Genomic DNA, 20,074 nt, shown 5'->3' with positions numbered 1-20,074 from the left:
ATTTTCTCTTATAGGACCCTCTGGCTAATGGGCAGACCTGATTAGGTTTGCGATTATTGATGCTGATCGTGCAAATGTTTCTGTAGTGCATTTAAGTTAATTTGACTGTTAACTTAGATTGTGTTTGTGTTTTATTCTGGGTGAAACAGAATGTTTCTTTGTAATGCTATGCACACTTGCATATGCACTTTTTCTTTTATATTGTTCCGATGGACTTTACCTTGGGTTGGGTACTGTGAACCAGTTCTTAGTCAGGAAAAAAATATTGGAACTGAATTAACAAATGATTTAGCGTGGATGCATACGTTCTTAATGATGGAAAGACATACAATACTTCCCATGTCACTGCATTTCCATGCAATACTGTTAACTTCACACACACTAGACCTAAACGTGATGTTCGGAAGCCTAGTTGGTTGAAGGACTATGTTACTTATCTCTGATGTTCTATTTTGTTCTTTTAAAAGGGGGAAATGTGTTCATAAGTGAAATTGTGTTGTCACTACTATTTTGAAAAGTCTTCTGACATAACATGTGTGAAAACAGTGAATGAGTAAATAATGAAGTTCGCTACTCCTGTCTCGTGTGATTCTTTGCTCAATAACAGGTACCACAGTTCGGTTTTCTGTTTATGGTTCTGGCATGTGAATTCTTCAGACCGAACAGCTTACTAAAATACTCTGCTATTGAATCTACAATGAAACCAAATCAGTCTGATTAGAATGAATGAGCAGATTCTTAAGTGATTAAAAAACAGAGTGACCACTTTAGTCTGACTTTCATATTAATGACTCTTATTAGCTTCATTTTAGTGAATAAAAACAGAGCAAACTGTAAAATGTTTCAACTTAAAACCCCATTTTCTGCCTTTCAGAATTTTGGATGAATAGACCATATTTCAGTGGAGGAACAGAAATCTCTCAGAGTTCATTAAAAATATCTTAATTTGTGTTCCGAAGATGAACAAAAGTGGGCATGGAATGACATAAGGGTGAGTAACTGTTGACAGAATTTTCATTTTTGGAGGAACTAACCCTTTAACACTATCATGGGCTTCTCTATGTTCCTGCACACACAGTCGGATCACAGCCAAAGTCTGCTATTCTGGGATGTGAGGTGTAAAGACTAGCCCGGCTGACCTTTCTGCCGGCTTCCATTGCCAGCTTCGAAAAGCGGTTGGCCTCAGTCTGAGCTGTATTTTCTCTCACTGGCCCCATGTGGACAGCTGACCATTACGCCCACATAGCCCGTCCCAACAGTCCCCTTTCATTCCTGTGCAAATATGTCTATCAGTCGCCACCACAAATGCCAGCTGATGTCCCTCAGAAATCTCTCCACCTGTTCCCAACTGAGAGAGAAAGAGTGATGGAGGGAGGGGAGAGATATAGATGGAGTGATAAAGAGTGTGTTGTATGGAAAAAGACAGAAATACACTAACTCCCACTGACCGCACCCTGAACGCGACCCTCTGTTTAACATAAAAATGAATGTCGAGTCACTCCTCCATATCCAGAAAATGAAGTGCTTAAAGAAGGTGTCCCTTACAGAAGGTTACAGGGAGGACATTTTATATGAATATATGCTAAGGAATGTGTGCAGTTTATATGAATGTCTCTTACAATAAGCTTTTTTTTTTTGACATAACAACATAGTAATATCAGTTTGGACACAACCATGATGATTCATGTAAATAATAGTATATGTATTTATTTGGTTTTACGGTAGTCATAGTATGATTGCATATGGGCAGCTGACATTTAAAGCTTATATTCACCTGTTTGCACAATTTATTTCTACAGATGAGTATGACAGTGAGTCGGCCAACAGTGTGACTTACTATATCCTACAATCCTAGACAGGAAGATCCAAGTGGCAGTGTCTGTATCCAAGGCCTGCTCAACACATTCCAACCCTCACAGATACCATCTATTATCATCTGACATCATCTCTGGGTTACTAGTTTACTGACCCACTAACATTCCACACTAAATGCCACATGCCTAAACACTTGACTAGTTACTTGCCATCTAGCAGATGCTTTTTCAGGCTTTAAGTGCACTAATTGTAGGGACAATCCGCCTGGAGCAACCCGAGTGTTAAGAACCTCACTCGTTGCACTGAAATGAGGTCTCAGAAACTCTGCCATCCTTGAGAAACACTAAATAAAACACCAGCAACGTTTTACAGGGGAAGATTATCAATTAATAGACATTTCCTTGCAAAATTCTACGTTATGACCTCAAATCATAAGGTTACTATAGTGCATGATTTGTAAACAAATACATTTTGAAGTTCGCATCACATAACCAGCTCCATGTGTATAGCTTTTTTGCCAAGTAAGCAGTAGCTCATCTGGTAAAGCATTGCTCTTGAGATATGGAGTGATTGGGTACGAGTCATAATAAAAGAGCTCAAAGACTTGAAGAAGCAAGTTAAAATGGTATGGTTACTTCAGTAAATGTGTTTTCACCTCACTCTAAACAATGCTGGGTTAAAAACAACACAAGTTGGGTTGAAAATGGACAAACACCACAACTGATTTGTTTTAACTCAGTGGTTGGGTTAAATATTTGCCCAACCTGCTGGGTAGTTTAATTTAACTCAACAATTGTTTAAAAATCAGTGTATTGCTTGCTTAAAACGAACCCAAAGTGTGTTGGAAATTAACATTTATTAATATGTTTAATGAATAGTAATTGATTATTAATAAATGTTCACCTTTTGATTATTATTGTTGTCTATAGCAATTATTTGTCTGATTTTTAATTTTGTGTTCATTTTAAAGGTGACCAATTATGCCCCTTTCACAAGATGTAATATAAGTCTCTGGTGTCTCCAGAATGTGTCTGTGAAGTTTCAGCTCAAAATCCCCCACAGATCATTTATTATAGCTTGTCAAATTTGCCCCTATTTGGGTGTGAACAAAAACACACAGTTTTTGTGTGTGTCCCTTTAAATGCAAATGAGCTGCTGCTCCCAGCCCCCTTTCCAGAAGAGGGCGGAGCTTTAACAGCTCAACAACAACAAAACTGGGGAATCTCACGCAGCCAAAATGAGGATTGTCAGTAACAGTGTTCAGCCTTACATTGTTCAAACCGGAGTCGACACTGATGGATGGTTAGTGGATAAATTTATGTAGATGTTGTGGAGTTGATTCAACTCATCCACTAGCATGTACCGTCATGTTAATCTTTTGTGCAAATCCAGCATTGAACAGCCCAACATGGCCTCGCCCCCTTTATTTCATGTTTCCGGGGGTGGGGTTTATGTCAATTTTGAGGTTTTTGATGTCACAACTCAGGAAGAAGCTCATTGTAGTCCCTACCAGCCGTTTGTTGTAGTCCTTAAACAGAGAATTCTTTAAAAATATCTCCCTTTGCATTGAACTTTGAGCGTTGTAACTGTGCTTATGTTGTTTATGCTCAAACAGCAACATTACACACTAACTAAAGTTAAAAAAGTGAAATCATAATCAACCACCCCTTTAAGCCAGCCATATTGTAATTTTTAAACAATAGTTGGGTTAAATTAAACTGCTCAGGACGTTGGGCAAATGCTTAACCCAACCACTTGGTTTCAACAAAACAATCGCTGGGTTTGTCCATTTTCAACCCAGGATTTTTTAGAGTGCATTTTTGCTGGTGGTTAACCTTTTAGCGCCACTCACCAAACATTTCTTTTCCGACCTGCCATAACACATGCCAGTGTACAAAAACACTGCCAGATTCATGTTCATCTGTTTCAGATAAAGCTGAATTAGCACCTCTCACTGGACATTTTACTTTGAAAGTGTTGCAAAAAGTGCAAGAAGCAGCGTATTATTTTGCAGAAATGTCACATAGGCACGTATTTCCAAAGAGCTTGTGTTGGACAATTTGGTCTTTAATGGAGAATCAAACTATTCGATTAGGTGTGTCCATTCGCATTGATTTATGATGACAGACTTTGGTATGTTTAATCTCATAGCCGTCTATGAGAAACAATTGAGACATTACACATAGATTGTCCACGAGGACTGTAGCGTCTCATTCTCGTGTGTGTGGTATTATTTAAAACAGGGTGGAGTCTTAGAGGAGCAGTCTGGTGACCTTTGGGGTCGTGGTGTCAGGTTTGTTTAGTCTGCCCTTTTCTGATCATCCCTCAAGAGATAGACACAGAGCTCGCACCTGACAAAAGCATAGAGAGAGGGAGGACAAAGCGTGATGGAAGAGTGGGAGCGTCTAAACTCCACTTGTCTGTGTGGGAAAATTTCCAGAGCGTGTACACGAAACTATTTTTATTGATCGTTTCTCTCTTATATTTCTCTCTGAAAATAAGCCAAACCACTAACAAGGTTGTGTAAACTCCCACGCACAAAAAACCCAACCCTCATTACTGCCTTCCTTTATTTGCTTTCTAACAGATATAACCTTTGCTCAATGTAATTTGCCTGATAAAAACAAGGAAATAAAGTATTAAAAATACAACAACTGGCTTTTAAACCTATTCTTTAGTGTTGAAGGTACTGCATTCTCATTGGTCAGTCATATATTTGCTGCATTTCATTTCAGAAAATGTTTGCAACAGAACAATTACAGATAAATATGAGGTTTTAGTAATACTTGACCATGCAAAACTTACTATCCTAATGCTAGGGTGTGATGGGTGGTTGCTAAGATGTTGCTATGTGGTTACCATAGTGTTGTTACACTATACCAAGGTGGTCTATGTGATGTTTAGTGCGGTTTATGTGGTTACCATATGTAAGGGACGGAGGCCGGTAAGAGCTGTGTAAAAACTCACTCCCATCCGGGTCACGGCACCAATGTAACCCCTCCTGTTCTAACTGCCTGCTCCATAGTTTTTAGTGTGTTGCTAAAGGGATGCGGGTGTTTCCAAGGCATTGCTATGCAGTTCGTATAGTGTCCTAAGTGTTTTTTAGTGTGTTGCTATGTGGTTGCCAGAGTGATGTGATGGTTTCCAGGGCATTGATACAGTATGCCTGTTACCAAGGTATTACCAAGGTGTACCAAGGTTTGCATTTACCGTAGGGTCATAAGTGCTTTTATTGTGTTGCTATGTTGTTGCAGGCATTGCTATGCAGTTACTGTAGTGTTCTAATTGTTTTTTTCATTGTGTTGCTATAGAGATGGGTGTTGCCAGGACATTGCTATGCAGTTGTTAATAGGTTCTAAGTGTTTTTAATGTGTTATGTGGTTGCCAGAGTGTTATGATGACTGCCAAGGCATTGCTATACAGTTATCAAGGTGGTTACCAGGGTGTTCAAAGTGGTTGCTAGGGTGTTGCTATGTGGTTACTGTAGTGTTCTAAGTGATATTTTATTGTGTTGTTATGTGGCTGCCATTGTGTTGTGATGGCTGCCAGGGCATTGCTATGCAGTTATCAACGTGGTTACCAAGGTGTTCTAAGTGGGTGTTGCTATGCGGTTACTGTAGTATTTTTAATTATTTTTAGTGCGTTTCTATACCTTTGGGTGTTGTGATGGCATCAATTGCTATGCAGTTACCAAGGTGTTCTAAGTGGTTGCTAGGGTGTTGCTATGCGGTTACTGTAGTGTTCTAAGTGATTTTTAGTGCGTTTCTATACCTTTGGGTGTTGTGATGGCATCAATTGCTATGCAGTTACCAAGGTGTTCTAAGTAGTTTTTGTGTGCTGCAATGTGGTTGACAGAATCAAGGAAGAGTTGAATTGAATTGAAAGAATTGAATCAGGAAGCTCTTTCAAAAGTAATAGGACATCTCTCTTCAACAAACTACATGGTTTGAAATATAATTCATAGCAAAAGTGTGAGCAATACTGATAGTGAAGCTTCCACTCAGTACATGTGGTCAGTATTGTCCATGTACACTAATGTCCTCTGCTTATCAAAGACGTTCAGGAATCGCCACCACAAGCAATACAAATGAATTTCTACTTCGTTGAACTTCTCTCTGACACCCATTCATCCATTCATCAACCTCTGGACAGCCATTTTGGCTTCTCTATTGTTCTGTATTAGATTTGTAAGAAAAAAAGTGGGGAATCAATGCAAATCCCATTACCATAACATGCTTATGTCCATTATAGTCAGCGTGAAGAATTTTATCATGTGGTTTACCCTTTTTATATTCTATAAAGCAACATTAAAACATTGACTTAATACATGTACCACAGATATATGTCCAGCCTGTGACTTCATGTGATATATGCATTAGGACATTAACATGCATTTCATTGTTTTTTGATGGACATTGTTAAAGTAACTATTGTATGTCAGGGCTGTTTTTAAATGTTTTAAGTGTATCTAAATATATAGTGTATTTATAAATCTTCCTCTTTAGTGGAGGTAGTGTGATGTTTTTGGGATATTAGCCCACAATCCAGGAATTATTACACTCATGGTTCAAAATCAATCATTTGCTTGCAACAGTTTCAGTGGTGTTAATAATATGGACCTTTTTCAAGTGTATTAAAATATGCAATATAAACTAAATGCTTGTGACTTTGTGTGTTTTGTCAGGCTTGTTGCTTTCGTAAATTAAAAACTCTGACTCCACCTGCTGGTGGTGGTGTGTCATCATACTTCAGCTTAAACAAGGATGTGTGTGTTAACAGTTTTACTTGTTTGATTTGAAGTTTTTTTTTTTTTTTTTTAAATGAAAGTAAAGTGAACATTTAGTAATTTAATTTAATTATAAGACATAATTAATGCATTAAACTTACTTTTAGAATGTATTGTACATAAAAACTTTAAGCAAAGTGTTACCGAACTTTAAAAAAAAATGTAAATGCACTTTAAAAAATGCTTTATCGTACAGTTTTACTTGCACTGTTTGTTTTTTCTTTTTATGATTTCCAGCTTTAGATTTAATAATAAAGGTTTTCACCAGGAGAAAAACCAAAGACAAAGTGGGAAACTTTTATTTCAGTAGTTTGGTTGGTAGAAAAACTATGAATAGAAATGAGAAGCAGCAGTCCAAGCATTTCTGGACTTATAGACTTTTGTCTATTTACATCCAGAACAGTAATGAGTTTAAACAGTTGGAGCTTATTCAAAGACAGCAACATTAAGACTTGAGTTGATCACAGTATTCTGTAATGTAGTGCATTGTGTCACCTTGATAATCTTGAACTGATATATTCGTATAATATATGTACGCTCACACTCACTCACTAAAAGGCAAAATAATATTTGTAAAACCTTCCATCCACAGTCCCATAAAAGTTTAAAAAGCCAACTGTTTAAGAATAAGTACAAAGAGCCACAGAAAATAACAAGGCAAAGTGCTTTTCTGTATGTGGCTGAAAAGCAATCCGGAATATGGCGGAACGCACTAGAAGATGTTAGGCAGCAAACGGTAAGGCACAGCCGCAGTGTAGCGCTCCCAGTCCTTGCCGTACTTGCTGCTACAGCGGTGCTCGTCACGAATGCAGCGGTGCACCAGTAGGATGGTCATGTAGACGATGTAAAAATAGGGCAGCAAGTGCTCGCCACCACAGGCCATGCAATACGCCAGTGAGCCCATCAAATCGCCCGTGTAGTTCATGTGACGAGCCACTCCCCAAAACCCTGAGGTCATCAGTTTGCTCTTGTGAAGGCCGCCATCGGCCGATCGGTAGGAACACTCGATGAAGGTGGGCTTCTTACCCCAGATTTTGCAGTTACCCTCGGTGCGACGGAAAAGATCTTTCTGGTGGTTGGTTGAGCGGAAGATGTAGTAGCCCACCAGACCCAGGATGAGGACGGCTGCGGCATGGGGCGTAGAAAGCTGGATGGGGTTGTAGACCAGGTAAAGGCCCTAAAGAACAAGAACATGAATCAAGATCTGCATTACATAAATAGCATTACTCTCCTATTGAAATCAATTAAGCTGCGCATGAGGATCAACTAAAATATCAGAGCTGCACGATTAATCGTTAAAAGACCAGATCGCGATGTCGATTCAAACACCCACGCTATCTTATTTCTAAATGACAACGATTTGGCTGAGATCTACCTAAAATGACAGAAACCATCTTTGGAAAAAAATGATTTGCAATGTAATTGGATTTTTTTTGGTTGGGTCGTGTCCTTTTCGATTACATGGAGATGGCTATACTGCAGCCAGCCACCAGGGGGTGATCAAAATGTTTTGGCATCACTTTTCAGCACGTGTGCGGCACACTTGATAGGTATTAAAAAGCTTCGCAAACAGTCTTTTGAACCACACAGGATCATTATTTCTGATACAGTAATCCAAATTATCACAGAAGTACTGGGATAAAAGTTTATAGTTCCGATATAAACACTAGCTGCATTTCCATTACCCTTCAAATTGGGCAAATTGAAGATGCGAATTGAAAATACGCCCAATGGAAACACGTCAATTTCGCAAAAAAATCCCATATATCATAAAAGAAACCTTTACGTTCGCACGAGGTGGTTTTCAGGCAATTCGAAAAAGGCATATTTTGCAAAACTGCAATGGAAACAGTTTTTCCGTATTTTCAGGTCACCTGGCATTAAAGATGGCACGGTATTTTTGGCCTTACATGGCTGCTCCCAAGTATAAGGGACTTTCTATGCCATTAATGCTTGGATAACACACCTACATCTCCTTCAATTAAAAATAATGGGTAGTGCAGTGGCTGTGATAAACGTAAATATACGAAAATCCATTGCCAGGTTTTTTGGAATGACTTATCACTAGAGGAAAAAAAATATGTTTTGGTCGCATAACATCAGTTAATGGAAACGGCGTCATTTCGCAATAGATTTTTATCAACATTTAGAAAATATTGCAAGTTTTGTGCAAATCCATAATGGAAACCCGGCTACTTAAGTCTACGGTAATGTACAAAATCAACTAAATCACCTTAACTTGACACTTCAAATAAAGACTCTATCAATTACATTGTTACACCAGTAGGTGGTGACAAATAGCAGTTAAAAATGTGTTTGTCACTGAATCATTCTTTCAAAAGATTCGTTCAAAAAACACTGATTCATAGAGCAATGAAAAAAGTAAAGCGAAATGAGTCATTGAATTATTCATTCATCCTGATTAAAACAAAAAATAAAAATGATTTTGTCAGAACGTAAATGACATTATATCGTTTTAGTTGTCTCTTCAGAACCGTGATCTTTATTTTAAACAAACAAACAAAAAAAAAAAATAGTGATTCATCATTTATTCAGAATTGTGCAGCTCTATAAAATAGTGAATCCAGTATTGCAGATGCCACATCCAGCAGAACTCAAGCCCTGGATCTGCTGTTCAGATACACACCTGCAGCGTGTAGAGGAAAGGGAGCCACACACAGTCTCCCCAGCCCAGGTACCAGCCAAAATGATCATGGCAGATGTCTATAGTCTTGAGGTACCAGGCTTCATTCCAGAAGAAATCCAGTACATAGATGGCCTTAGAGAAGAGAGAAGTCACATTGGTGATATGAGGTAGTGATGGGAATAATATGGATAAAATAAAACAACACTTTATGAATCAATACACAATCAATACTCAATTTTAACCCCATAAAGCCTACCGTATCATATTTGATACATTTATTTCTAAGGCCTCTAAATGATCAACATGAGTTTGCTGAAAAACATGTAGCACATAATCCACTATATGCCCTCGTTCATCTGATTGATACTTTATACTTTTTTAGCAGGTAAAACGTATCATTCTAACATGTTGTGGTATGCATGCGTTTTTGCTGTGAAATATTAGCTGATTTTTATAAAGAAAACATAAGAATAACACTTACTGGACTAAAACAACTTAGCTTTACTTGAGTATCCATACATATTTTTTTGCATTATTGATGTTATGTTGTAGTGCAGTGGTAAAGGATGTATGAGCAGTAGATAAGAGCTACTGAGTTGTCTTATAGTGCCACCTAGTGGCTACATGACTCACTTGCAAAACATTGACCAGGATCATGGAGTTTGTCACATAACCATACAGCTCCTGCTGTTTGGCCGCATAGGATAGGTTAATCAGGGTCCACGCCACGATACCCGGCCGGCCATTGAAGAAAAGCTTGAAGTCGAACCATTGTCCTATACGAGGATTGAACTCAATTCCCATCATGTAGTTGTAGAAGATGTTGCCTGTGAATTTACTGCAAATCAAATAAGAACAAGACGGTAAAAATTTTACTAAATTACGTTTTAAAGACCTTTTTAAGACCAAGCGAAAATCTGAGGAATAAAGTCAAGGGAACAAAACACGTTCTCTAAATGTAAATGTTGAGGGAGAAACACGGGGAGTTGTATTAGCAACATTTCAGAGTTTGGAAATACAACTTCCAACAGATATACATTAATTTAAATCATTTTGAATATCTCTGCTCAAAACCACTGGAATATGGACATAACTTTTAATGTACCTTCTGATCACACTGCTCAAAAAAAATCAGTATTTTTGTCTTGTTTTCCAGTGCAAATACCTAAAGATTCTTACATCAAGATACAGTTACTTGAGAAGCAAAGTGGTATAAGGTAAGAAGTTGTCTTGTTTTCTGTTAAATTGATCAAAATGGTTTGCTTTATGATTAAAATGAATTCAAGACCATTGACATATTTGTTTGTGTTTTAAGTGTAAACTTGGTTAATTTTGTCTTAATTTCTCAGAAAATAAGACTTCATATCTTCATTTTTCTTCTCAAGTAAATGTATTTTGATTTAAGGATGTTTAGATATTTGTGCTTTTTTCTTGCAATGCATGCAACATTTAATGCCATGACTTTTCTGAATTTAAGTCTTTGTGCTCTGATATAAGACCTTTTTAAGGCCTTAAACTATGGAATGACAAATTAAGACTTTTAAGGACCTTTTTTAAGACAAAAAAATAAATAAATAAAAAGCTGCAAACAATTAAGTAAAATAATTATTCATTATTATTATTATTAGTAGTAGTAGTAGTCGTAGTGGTATTATTTTACAAATTATAAAATAAAAAAAAGGAACATAATTTGTGATTATTATCATTTACATTAGACATGCAAAATAAATCATGTCAGATCTTTATCCATCCTTAAAGTAATTTTAAACAAACTAAATTAATTTAAGAAACAAATATAAAGGGGAAAAAAGAAAATATGAACACATATTAACTGATTACATTCAAACTCTTACTGAAAAGTAATTAAAATCCTCCAGTCATAATTTAAATGATGCTGATTAACACTGAATTTTTTATTATTATTATTTATTTATTTTTTTTATTGCTGAAGCTATATGCTGCAAAAAGCTTACAAATGATGTGTGTTGTTCTTACTCAAATTATGTTGGTTTCATTATAAAATTATAAGTGGAAAAAGATCTGACATGATTTTACTTGCATTCATCTGCATGTTTTTATACCCACTGCATGTACAGTAAATAATCACAATGTGTTTTCTCACCAGTCCTCTGGGTTGGTGGGGAACAGATAAGCCTTAATGAAAACGAATGTGGACACGGCATAGCCGAGGATGTTGGTGCACCATAACAGAGGGATCCAGTTGTCAATGATGATGGTTGGTGAAAACCAGTGGAAGTATTGAGCATTAGCCACCCATAAAACATGAGTGATAATCCAGCACTGCAGACCATTGACCTCATACTTGTTAATCAAACCTGAGAGAAACAAAAACATTTTGACACTAGCAGTCAAAAGTTTGGAATAATTATGATTTTTTTTTATGTTTTAAAACTAAAAGAAGTCACTCCAGTGTACCTTTTACCACATCTTCAAAAATTGAGTCAATTGAGTAAATGTACATTAATATTTCTGATAAATTAATTATCTATTTTTTATTACCTGCTGGTGTTAGGGCACCATCCTGAACTCCTCCCACATAGCCTGGAAGGATCTTATGCAGTAAATCTGGAACGCACATGTACAGCACCACCTGGTGTAGAGACAACCGAACCTCACAATTCAAGTCCGAAACCATTCAAATCTTTATCACTACCAAAGTGATGAGTTACAATATTGTGTTACTCCCTAAAAAGTAACTAATTAAGTTACTTAGTTACTTTTTATGGAAAGTTATGCGTTGATTATACTGCGGTCTATGGACAAGTCATATACAGTGGGTACGGAAAGTATTAAGACCCCCTTAAATTTTTTTATATATTGAAGCCATTTGCTAAAATCATTTAAGTTCATTTTTTTCCTCAATAATGTACACACAGCACCCCATATTGACAGAAAAACACAGAATTGTTGACATTTTTGCAGATTTATTAAAAAAGAAAAACTGAAATATCACATGGTCTTAAGTATTCAGACCCTTTGCTCAGTATTTAGTAGAAGCACCCTTTTGATCTAATACAGCCATGAGTCTTTTTGGGAAAGATGCAATAAGTTTTTCACACCTGGATTTGGGGATCCTCTGCCATTCCTCCTTGCAGATCCTCTCCAGTTCTGTCATGTTGGATGGTAAACGTTGGTGGACAGCCATTTTTAGGTCTCTCCAGAGATGCTCAATTGGGTTTAAGTCAGGGCTCTGGCTGGGCCATTCAAGAACAGTCACAGAGTTGTTGTGAAGCCACTCCATTATTTTAGCTGTGTGCTGAGGGTCATTGTCTTGTTGGAAGGTAAACCTTCGGCCCAGTCTGAGGTCCTGAGCAGTCTGGAGAAGGTTTCCTTCCAGGATATCCCTGTACTTGGCCGCATTCATCTTTCCCTCGATTGCAACCAGTCGTTCTGTCCCTGCAGCTGAAAAACACCCCCAGAGCATGATGCTGCCACCACCATGCTTCACTGTTGGGACTGTATTGGACAGATGATGATCAGTACCTGCTTTTCTCCACACATACCGCTTAGAATTAAGGCCAAAAAGTTCAATCTTGGTCTCATCAGACCAGAGAATCTTATTTCTCACCATCTTGGAGTCCTTCAGGTGTTTTTTTAGCAAACTCCATGCGGGCTTTCATGTGTTTTGCACAAGAGGCTTCCGTCGGGCCACTCTGCCATAAAGCTCCGACTGGTGGAGGGCTGCAGTGATGGTTGACTTTCTACAACTTTCTCCCATCTCCCGACTGCATCTCTGAAGCTCAGCCACAGTGATCTTTGGGTTCTTCTTTACCTCTCTCACCAAGGCTCTTCTCCCCCGATAGCTCAGTTTGGCCGGACGGCCAGCTCTAGGAAGGGTTCTGGTCATCCCAAACGTCTTCCATTTAAGGGTTATGGAGGCCACTGTGCTCTTAGGAACCTTATGTGCAGCAGAAATGTTTTTGTAACCTTGGCCAGATCTGTGCCTTGCCACAATTCTGTCTCTGAGCTCTTCAGGCAGTTCCTTTGACCTCATGATTCTCATTTGCTCTGACATGCACTGTGAGCTGTAAGGTCTTATATAGACAGGTGTGTGGCTTTCCTAATCAAGTCCAATCAGTATAATCAAACACAGCTGGACTCAAATGAAGGTGTAGAACCATCTCAAGGATGATCAGAAGAAATGGACAGCACCTGAGTTAAATATATGAGTGTCACAGCAAAGTGTCTGAATACTTAGGACCATGTGATATTTCAGTTTTTCTTTTTTAATAAATCTGCAAAAATGTCAACAATTCTGTGTTTTTCTGTCAATATGGGGTGCTGTGTGTACATTACTGAGGAAAAATGAACTTAAATGATTTTAGCAAATGGCTGCAATATAACAAAGAGTGAAACATTTAAGGGGATCTGAATACTTTCCGTACCCACTGTACCTTTTGGATTTCATCAAAAAATATCTTAATTTGTGTTCCGAAGATGAACGAAGGTCTTACAGGTGTAGAACTAATTAATGACATGATTTTCATATTTGGGTGAACTAACCCTTTCAGCTATGCAGCCATTCTGGATTGCAGAAGAATAGGATGCAGGAGAAGAAATGCTGTGTCCGAAATCACCCCCTATACCCTCATTCACTATTCCCTACATTACTCTACTAATATATTTCACTTGAAGGAGTGAACTGGCAGCTACAATAGTAATGAAAAATATTTTTCTTGAACTCTGTCATGCATAAACCTTAATCAAACAATTTAATAATCAATTAAAAAGGAATTTATTTCTGTATTATATTACGCTGTATCCACATTGGACCAGCAGTTTGGAAAATGGATGGAGGGATGGATGATTCAGCTGTGGGCGCCATCTTCTGATCAGACGCGGGAAATCATTCAGCATGACTCTCACAGTGCATTATGGGTATTCTCTAGCCGTTGAGCGTACATCAGTTGTACACTCATTATTAAGGTGCATTATGGGATTGAATGAGTGCACTCGATAATGTCTACTACAGTTTCAGACACCACTACAAATGGCTGGCTCAAATAGTGCCCTATTTTAGGGTAAAGGACATGATTTTGGACACAGCCTTTTACTTTAGCAATAAAAACAATAATAAAAAACGCAACACAAATGTGATGCTTAAGTAAAGTCATTTTTGATTATTCCTAGCGTTGAATTGGATCATCGAAGGTCAGCAGCAAAGACATTGGTATATTCTGAGTTTGCATTTCACTGTTTTTAATCATTTTGAGGAATATCGAATCTATTGAATCAATAAAGTGAAAGTTTTTGTGCAAGTGAGATGAGTAAATGCTCACATTTAGTCTAGAACTATAATAACCATCATGTTCACACAGCGCACACAACACATCTGCACTTACTCCTGATATCTCTTAACATTGGGACAAGAGAGCTGTCAGTCAATAAATGGGAAAACAAAGTAACTTGAGTTACTTATTCAGTGTAATCCAGATATTTTCTTGTAAATTTAAAAGTAATTCACTACTTTACTCGTTACTTGAAATATGTAATCTGATTATGTAACATGTACTACTTGTATTCTTCTGTAATTCTGCACACCTGAAATGTGACCCAGACTGCGTAGATCTTAGCAGCGGCCCATGAGAAGGAAGGGGCACGGCTCCAGATGGTGAGCAGGGTGGCGTCACCGCTGTAGAGGTCCAGTAATGGATGGCTGATGGAGCACTGGTACTGATCACACGCCACGATGAAGAAAAAGACGAGGAAGGGGGCAAAGCACAGCAGCAGGATCACACCTGTCAGAGAGAACCAATCCACCTCCCTACAGCAATCGACAGCTTATCAATACGAGTGAAAACAGGATATTTGAACATATTGAACTTTTAGAATTGAACTTACCATGCTCTTCCCCACTGTGCCGGCTCCTTTCCTTGGTCTTTCACCCCTGGCCGTTCTCCATTGGAGCTGCCCTTATGGCGCTTTCTCACAGCATCGGCTGCCATCATGGATGTCTGTAGGCGTGAGATTCAGGAAGCAGAGATTGGGGGAGGAGCATAAGAATAACCTCTGAGATGGTAAACCTGTCTCTGGCATAAGTGGAGAACAGAGTGCACTGCAGATAACAGATAACACAATGTAGGTGTTATAATTATATGTGCTAAATGTGATAAGTAATGACATTTGTATAAGCTGAAAGTTAATGGGACATTTCATGGTTTTAGATAATGACTTATAGCTTAACTTATCATGTATAATATCAGATTTAGAGGAACAGGGCTGTTGCCTTTAATGCAGTAAACTATAATGTTATCTCTCCAACTGATAAGACGTTATGAATTGTGTGCTTATGCTATGCAAGCAAAGCTATTTGCTGTGCATTAATCTTTTTTTAGGTTTGTGGGTTTGTACTCAACTGTAAACTTATCTTTTATTATATGAACAATGATGGTTGAGAAGAGAAATGTTCCATTCAGGGTTATATTGTTTAAAAGGGTCAACATGACGCATCATTTTTCTTGTCCAAAGGCCTTTGTAATAATAAAAAACAAAGATATGACATCCAAAGTATGTAAGGTAGTACAACTAGACCTCTCCTACTGAATCCAAAAGGTTTTAATTATATTTTGCTACATATAAAGGTATTTTAAAGATTTTGAAGTGTCAAACGGTCATTTGGTTTAACCGTCCAAAGGTCAATACAGCCATTTCATTTGTGATTAAAATATCTTAAAATGTAAATACATTTTTTATTCTGGCATGATTTTATAACATCATATATCAACATAGTGCAAAATGGTATTAAAATTATGTGTAGAAGTAGTTGCTTTGTTATGAGAAAGAACGTCCAGAAAAAAATAATTTCATTGATGTCATTCGGAGTAACCAATATTAAGGGACCATTTTGGATCAAGTCATGTGGTCAAAATCATGTGACAGGATGTGGCATCATTCAGACACCTGCAAAGGATCACATGGTCATGAAGCAAAGTAACTAACGCTCTCTTAACTATCTGAAAAATTCATGTTTTCACTCGCTCATACGCATGTCCCGAAACATCAGGTCATCAGCATAATAATTTATGCAACAAAAAACATGTAACTACAATGTATTTGAGTCAGAAATTAATTCATGATGTTCATGTTGTATTGCAAAACACTTTTACTGCTACTGAGGTGGAAAACAGTTGAGGTTAGGAGCTGGTTTGGTGGTATGGGTAAAGACGGTAGGGTCAAAAGTGTAATTACAGATGTAATTAGTACATCATGCAGGTTTTTTTTTTTTTTTAAATATAAGTACAATGTAAAAAACATTTACGTACACAATAAGTGCACTGTATCAAATGATTAATTTAAATGTTAGTACATAGTAGTTAAAGACACTTTATATGAAGAGGGTATAACATGCATAAATACAAAGGTGAATGCTTAAAACTATGATAATATAAATGAAGAGGGAAATAATCAAAATCAATTTCAGTTGTGGTGTCATTTCCACAACAACTAAGAAAATTTGTGCTAACAAAGTTAATAAAATGTTTACTTGTTTACCAAAAGGCTGACTTTTTCAGTGAAGACCATGTTTGAGATGGTAAATATACAAGGTAAATATCACTTATTATGCTTTATTAATACAGTCTACATAAAATGCTAGTTATGCCATAGATACCTACGAACTGTGCATTATTATTATTAAACAATACATTATTTGAGATGTGGTGGAAATTACATGTTCATGGCATTACAATGTTGTCAAACGTTCATTTCATGACCTTTAAAGGTGCAATATGTAATATTTTCTGTCCGTCTATTCAAAACAAAGGCAAGTTTGAGCGTGGAATCTTGGGACATGTGGTCTTCACCTCAACGGATGGTGCAAAAGAATAGGGATAGGACTCGGGAAGAAATCATGTTCAAGGATGCGATTATTAACGTTAACTGCATTATGAAGCAGAGCAGGACCGAGTGTTGTGGAGCTGAACGAGGCCGTTGGAGCGATTGAGCAAAACAAGCCTCACAAGCAGCGGGACTTTTCCGCTTTTCCGGTCATGAGTATGAGGAAACGCAGCTCTGTTTATCATATTAGATACATTTGAGAGTGTTGAAAATGATGTTATAACGTTGCGTTCGCTCGGCGGCTGCTGTGAGACACTGTTACACACTGCAGTAAGATAGATCGAATTTACAATATCATATTAAATGCTGGATGGCTTGTGTTGATAAATGGCATACAATTAATTTTAAAACGTATTGTATGATGGAGAAAATGCTGTATTACTGTTATTAAACATAAAGCTGCATCTGGTTATGCTATGTTAGCTACTTCACAAAATAGTGTTTTTCTCTGAGGCATGGTAAAGCATGGTACTCGCAAAAAATCAAGAAAATTAGATTTAAACAATAAGACTAAACGTGTTGAGCTTTATAACAACAATTCGTTTTCTGTCTATAAATATATCAAAACAGCTGTTCTATTAAAACGTGTAATATTTTAAAGCGTCTTTGGCGTTTCCATCGTTTCTACAAAATAAAACCGGAAACCGAGGGTAATGCGGGTATGACGCAATTGACAGGCGACTCCTCACACGTCCCGGAGCCTTGGTTAAAATGGCAATTTTCTCATGATTTACAAATAGTTGCAAACATTTGAGATATTGTAAGTACTCAATTGAACAAAATATATAACACTGACCTAGTGGTTTTTGGATATTTTACTGCAAAATTCTTACATATTGCACCTTTAAATCGTTTCAGAAAATCAACAAGTGGCCAAAAACAGCCAATAATGTTTCACGCAGAGATAACGTCAGGAGTACCTACGTGACACCTGTGCGTCATTCTTCTGCCAAAGTAAATGTGCCCCTTGAGCTTAATCCGAAATAAACCGGATTAAAAGTGAAATATGACTCCTATCCTAACATGCCGTGTAAGATTATAGTCATATCAGTGCGACAGCTGTAATCACCGCATGCATACAGGGTGCAGATCTCTGAGAGGTGTGTGTGTGTGTGTGTACAGTGATCGAGAAAATGTGTTTACACGAGAATTAACCATTATATAGTGTTGATAAAGTTTCATCTTGTGTTTGGACTGAAACCAAACACAGAACAGAGATTTCGATATGCTGTACATGCAACCTTGAAATAAAGATTACATTATAATACGTGCAAACCGTATATTTCAAATGCATTAAAGCAACTGTTTAAAAAGTTAAATATCACAAATGCTTACAGTTTCAGGGGTGATGCTGCGCCACTTCACGCTGCCCAGATGTTTACAGTGATGTAACGAGCAAATGGGAGTCTCTGGCCCTGAGCCATATAGAGAATTTTGGTTATATCTCTCTCTATGGCTCTGCTCTGGCCGAGTTTTAACTCCACCCACAGTCCACGTCATGACCTCTGATCCAATCAGAGAGAGACGAAACACATAGTCTTGTCAGTGATTGGACAGCCGAGACCTGAACCCATGAGCGCCTGATGATCTCAGCCCAGTGTCCTGCTGCCTTCTTCGAGCTCTTCCGTCTGCACCACATTTACGCAGTTACATTATTACATTGATAAATCAACGAAAAATTGTAATTCGTCAGTTTATAACAAGGAGTATTTACTCGTGGAAGGAAAATATCAGCCTTTTCATGCACACAGTTAAAACTTGATTTAGTCCACTGGCAAATTTGTAGAAGGTGGAGAAGCAAAAAAAAACAAACAAACAAAAAAAAAAACATAAATAAATAAATAAATAGATAAATAAATAATAATAATAAATAACCTTTGGAACGTAAAATAACAAATTATAATGAAATGTATTATTAAATGTAGACCCTTTTCACATTGATGACGCGTTTTAACGTCATCAATATCATAAATCCTGACATTTTTTTATTTATTTATTTGTTTTTAAATGTATGTACATTTAAAACAATAGTATTGTATTACTGTTGCATCAAATTACAAAAAAACTAGTTAAAGGGTTAGTTCACCCAAAAATTTATATAATGCCATTTATTACTAACCCTCATGTTTTCCACACCTGTAAGACCTTCGTTAATCTTCGGGACACAAATTAAGATATTTTTGTTGAAATCCGATGGCTCAGTGAGGCCTGCATAGCCAGCAATGACATTTCCTCTCTCAAGATCCATTAATGTACTAAAAACATATTTAAATCGGTTCATGTGAGTACAGTGGTTCCATATTAATATTATAAAGAGATAAGAATATTTTTGGTGCACACAAACAAAACAAAAATAATGACTTATATAGTGATGTTCGATTTCAAAACACTTCTTCATGAAGCTTCGGAGCGTTATGAATCTTTTGTGTCGAATCAGTGGTTCAGATCGCCAAATTCACGTGATTTCCGCAGTTTGACGGTTAGACACGTGATCCGAATCATGATTCGATACGCTGATTCATAATGCTCCGAATCTTCCTGAAGCAGTGTTTTGAAATCGGCCATCACTATATAAGTCATTATTTTGGTTTTTTTTGGCGCACCAAAAATATTCTCGTTGCTTTATAATATTAATATTGAACCACTGTACTCAATCTTTCAGATTTCATCAAAAATATCTTAATTTGTGTTCCGAAGATCAACGAAGGTCTTACGGGTGTAAAACGGCATGAGGTGAAATGACAGAATTTTCATTTTTGGGTGAACTAACCCTTTAAGGCTGCTGTGAGGGTTTTTCTATGGGAGTGACAGTAAAAATGACAACTTTCTCTCTTCTGACTGCCATTATCAATAGCTCTCTATTTTTTCCCTCTTTTTAGAGATATGAAAACACTATTGTGGAGTTTTTCTTTTGCTGTTTGAGCAAATGGAAACATAAAAATATATTTAATGAAGTCTTTCATTCACTG

At 37.2% G+C, this 20,074-nt stretch overlaps 1 protein-coding gene across 2 annotated transcripts; it reads right to left on the bottom strand.

Annotated features, from left to right (window-relative positions):
* Positions 1 to 6,894: 6,894 nt before the first annotated feature.
* dhcr7 (7-dehydrocholesterol reductase) lies at positions 6,895 to 18,560 on the bottom strand. Of its 2 annotated transcripts, none has more exons than XM_067401446.1 (8): positions 18,441 to 18,560; positions 15,111 to 15,223; positions 14,811 to 15,033; positions 11,769 to 11,859; positions 11,371 to 11,584; positions 9,882 to 10,086; positions 9,249 to 9,380; positions 6,895 to 7,778 (listed from the first exon to the last, which is right to left on the bottom strand). In XM_067401446.1, exons 2-8 carry the CDS (start codon positions 15,215 to 15,217, stop codon positions 7,314 to 7,316), a joined length of 1,437 nt encoding a protein of 478 aa, XP_067257547.1. In that variant the 5' UTR covers positions 15,218 to 15,223; positions 18,441 to 18,560; the 3' UTR covers positions 6,895 to 7,313. The 2 variants fall into 2 exon arrangements, with proteins under 2 accessions (XP_067257547.1, XP_067257548.1); XM_067401447.1 differs by having other exon boundaries at positions 15,111 to 15,324; positions 18,441 to 18,542.
* Between the last annotated feature and the right edge of the window lie 1,514 nt (positions 18,561 to 20,074).

The sequence above is a fragment of the Chanodichthys erythropterus genome, chromosome 11, assembly GCF_024489055.1.
Source record: "Chanodichthys erythropterus isolate Z2021 chromosome 11, ASM2448905v1, whole genome shotgun sequence".
In the NCBI taxonomy this organism is placed as follows: Eukaryota; Metazoa; Chordata; class Actinopteri; order Cypriniformes; family Xenocyprididae; genus Chanodichthys; species Chanodichthys erythropterus.
The sequence above is the reverse complement of the archived record's forward strand: the minus strand, read 5'-3'. Positions and strand labels throughout refer to the sequence as shown.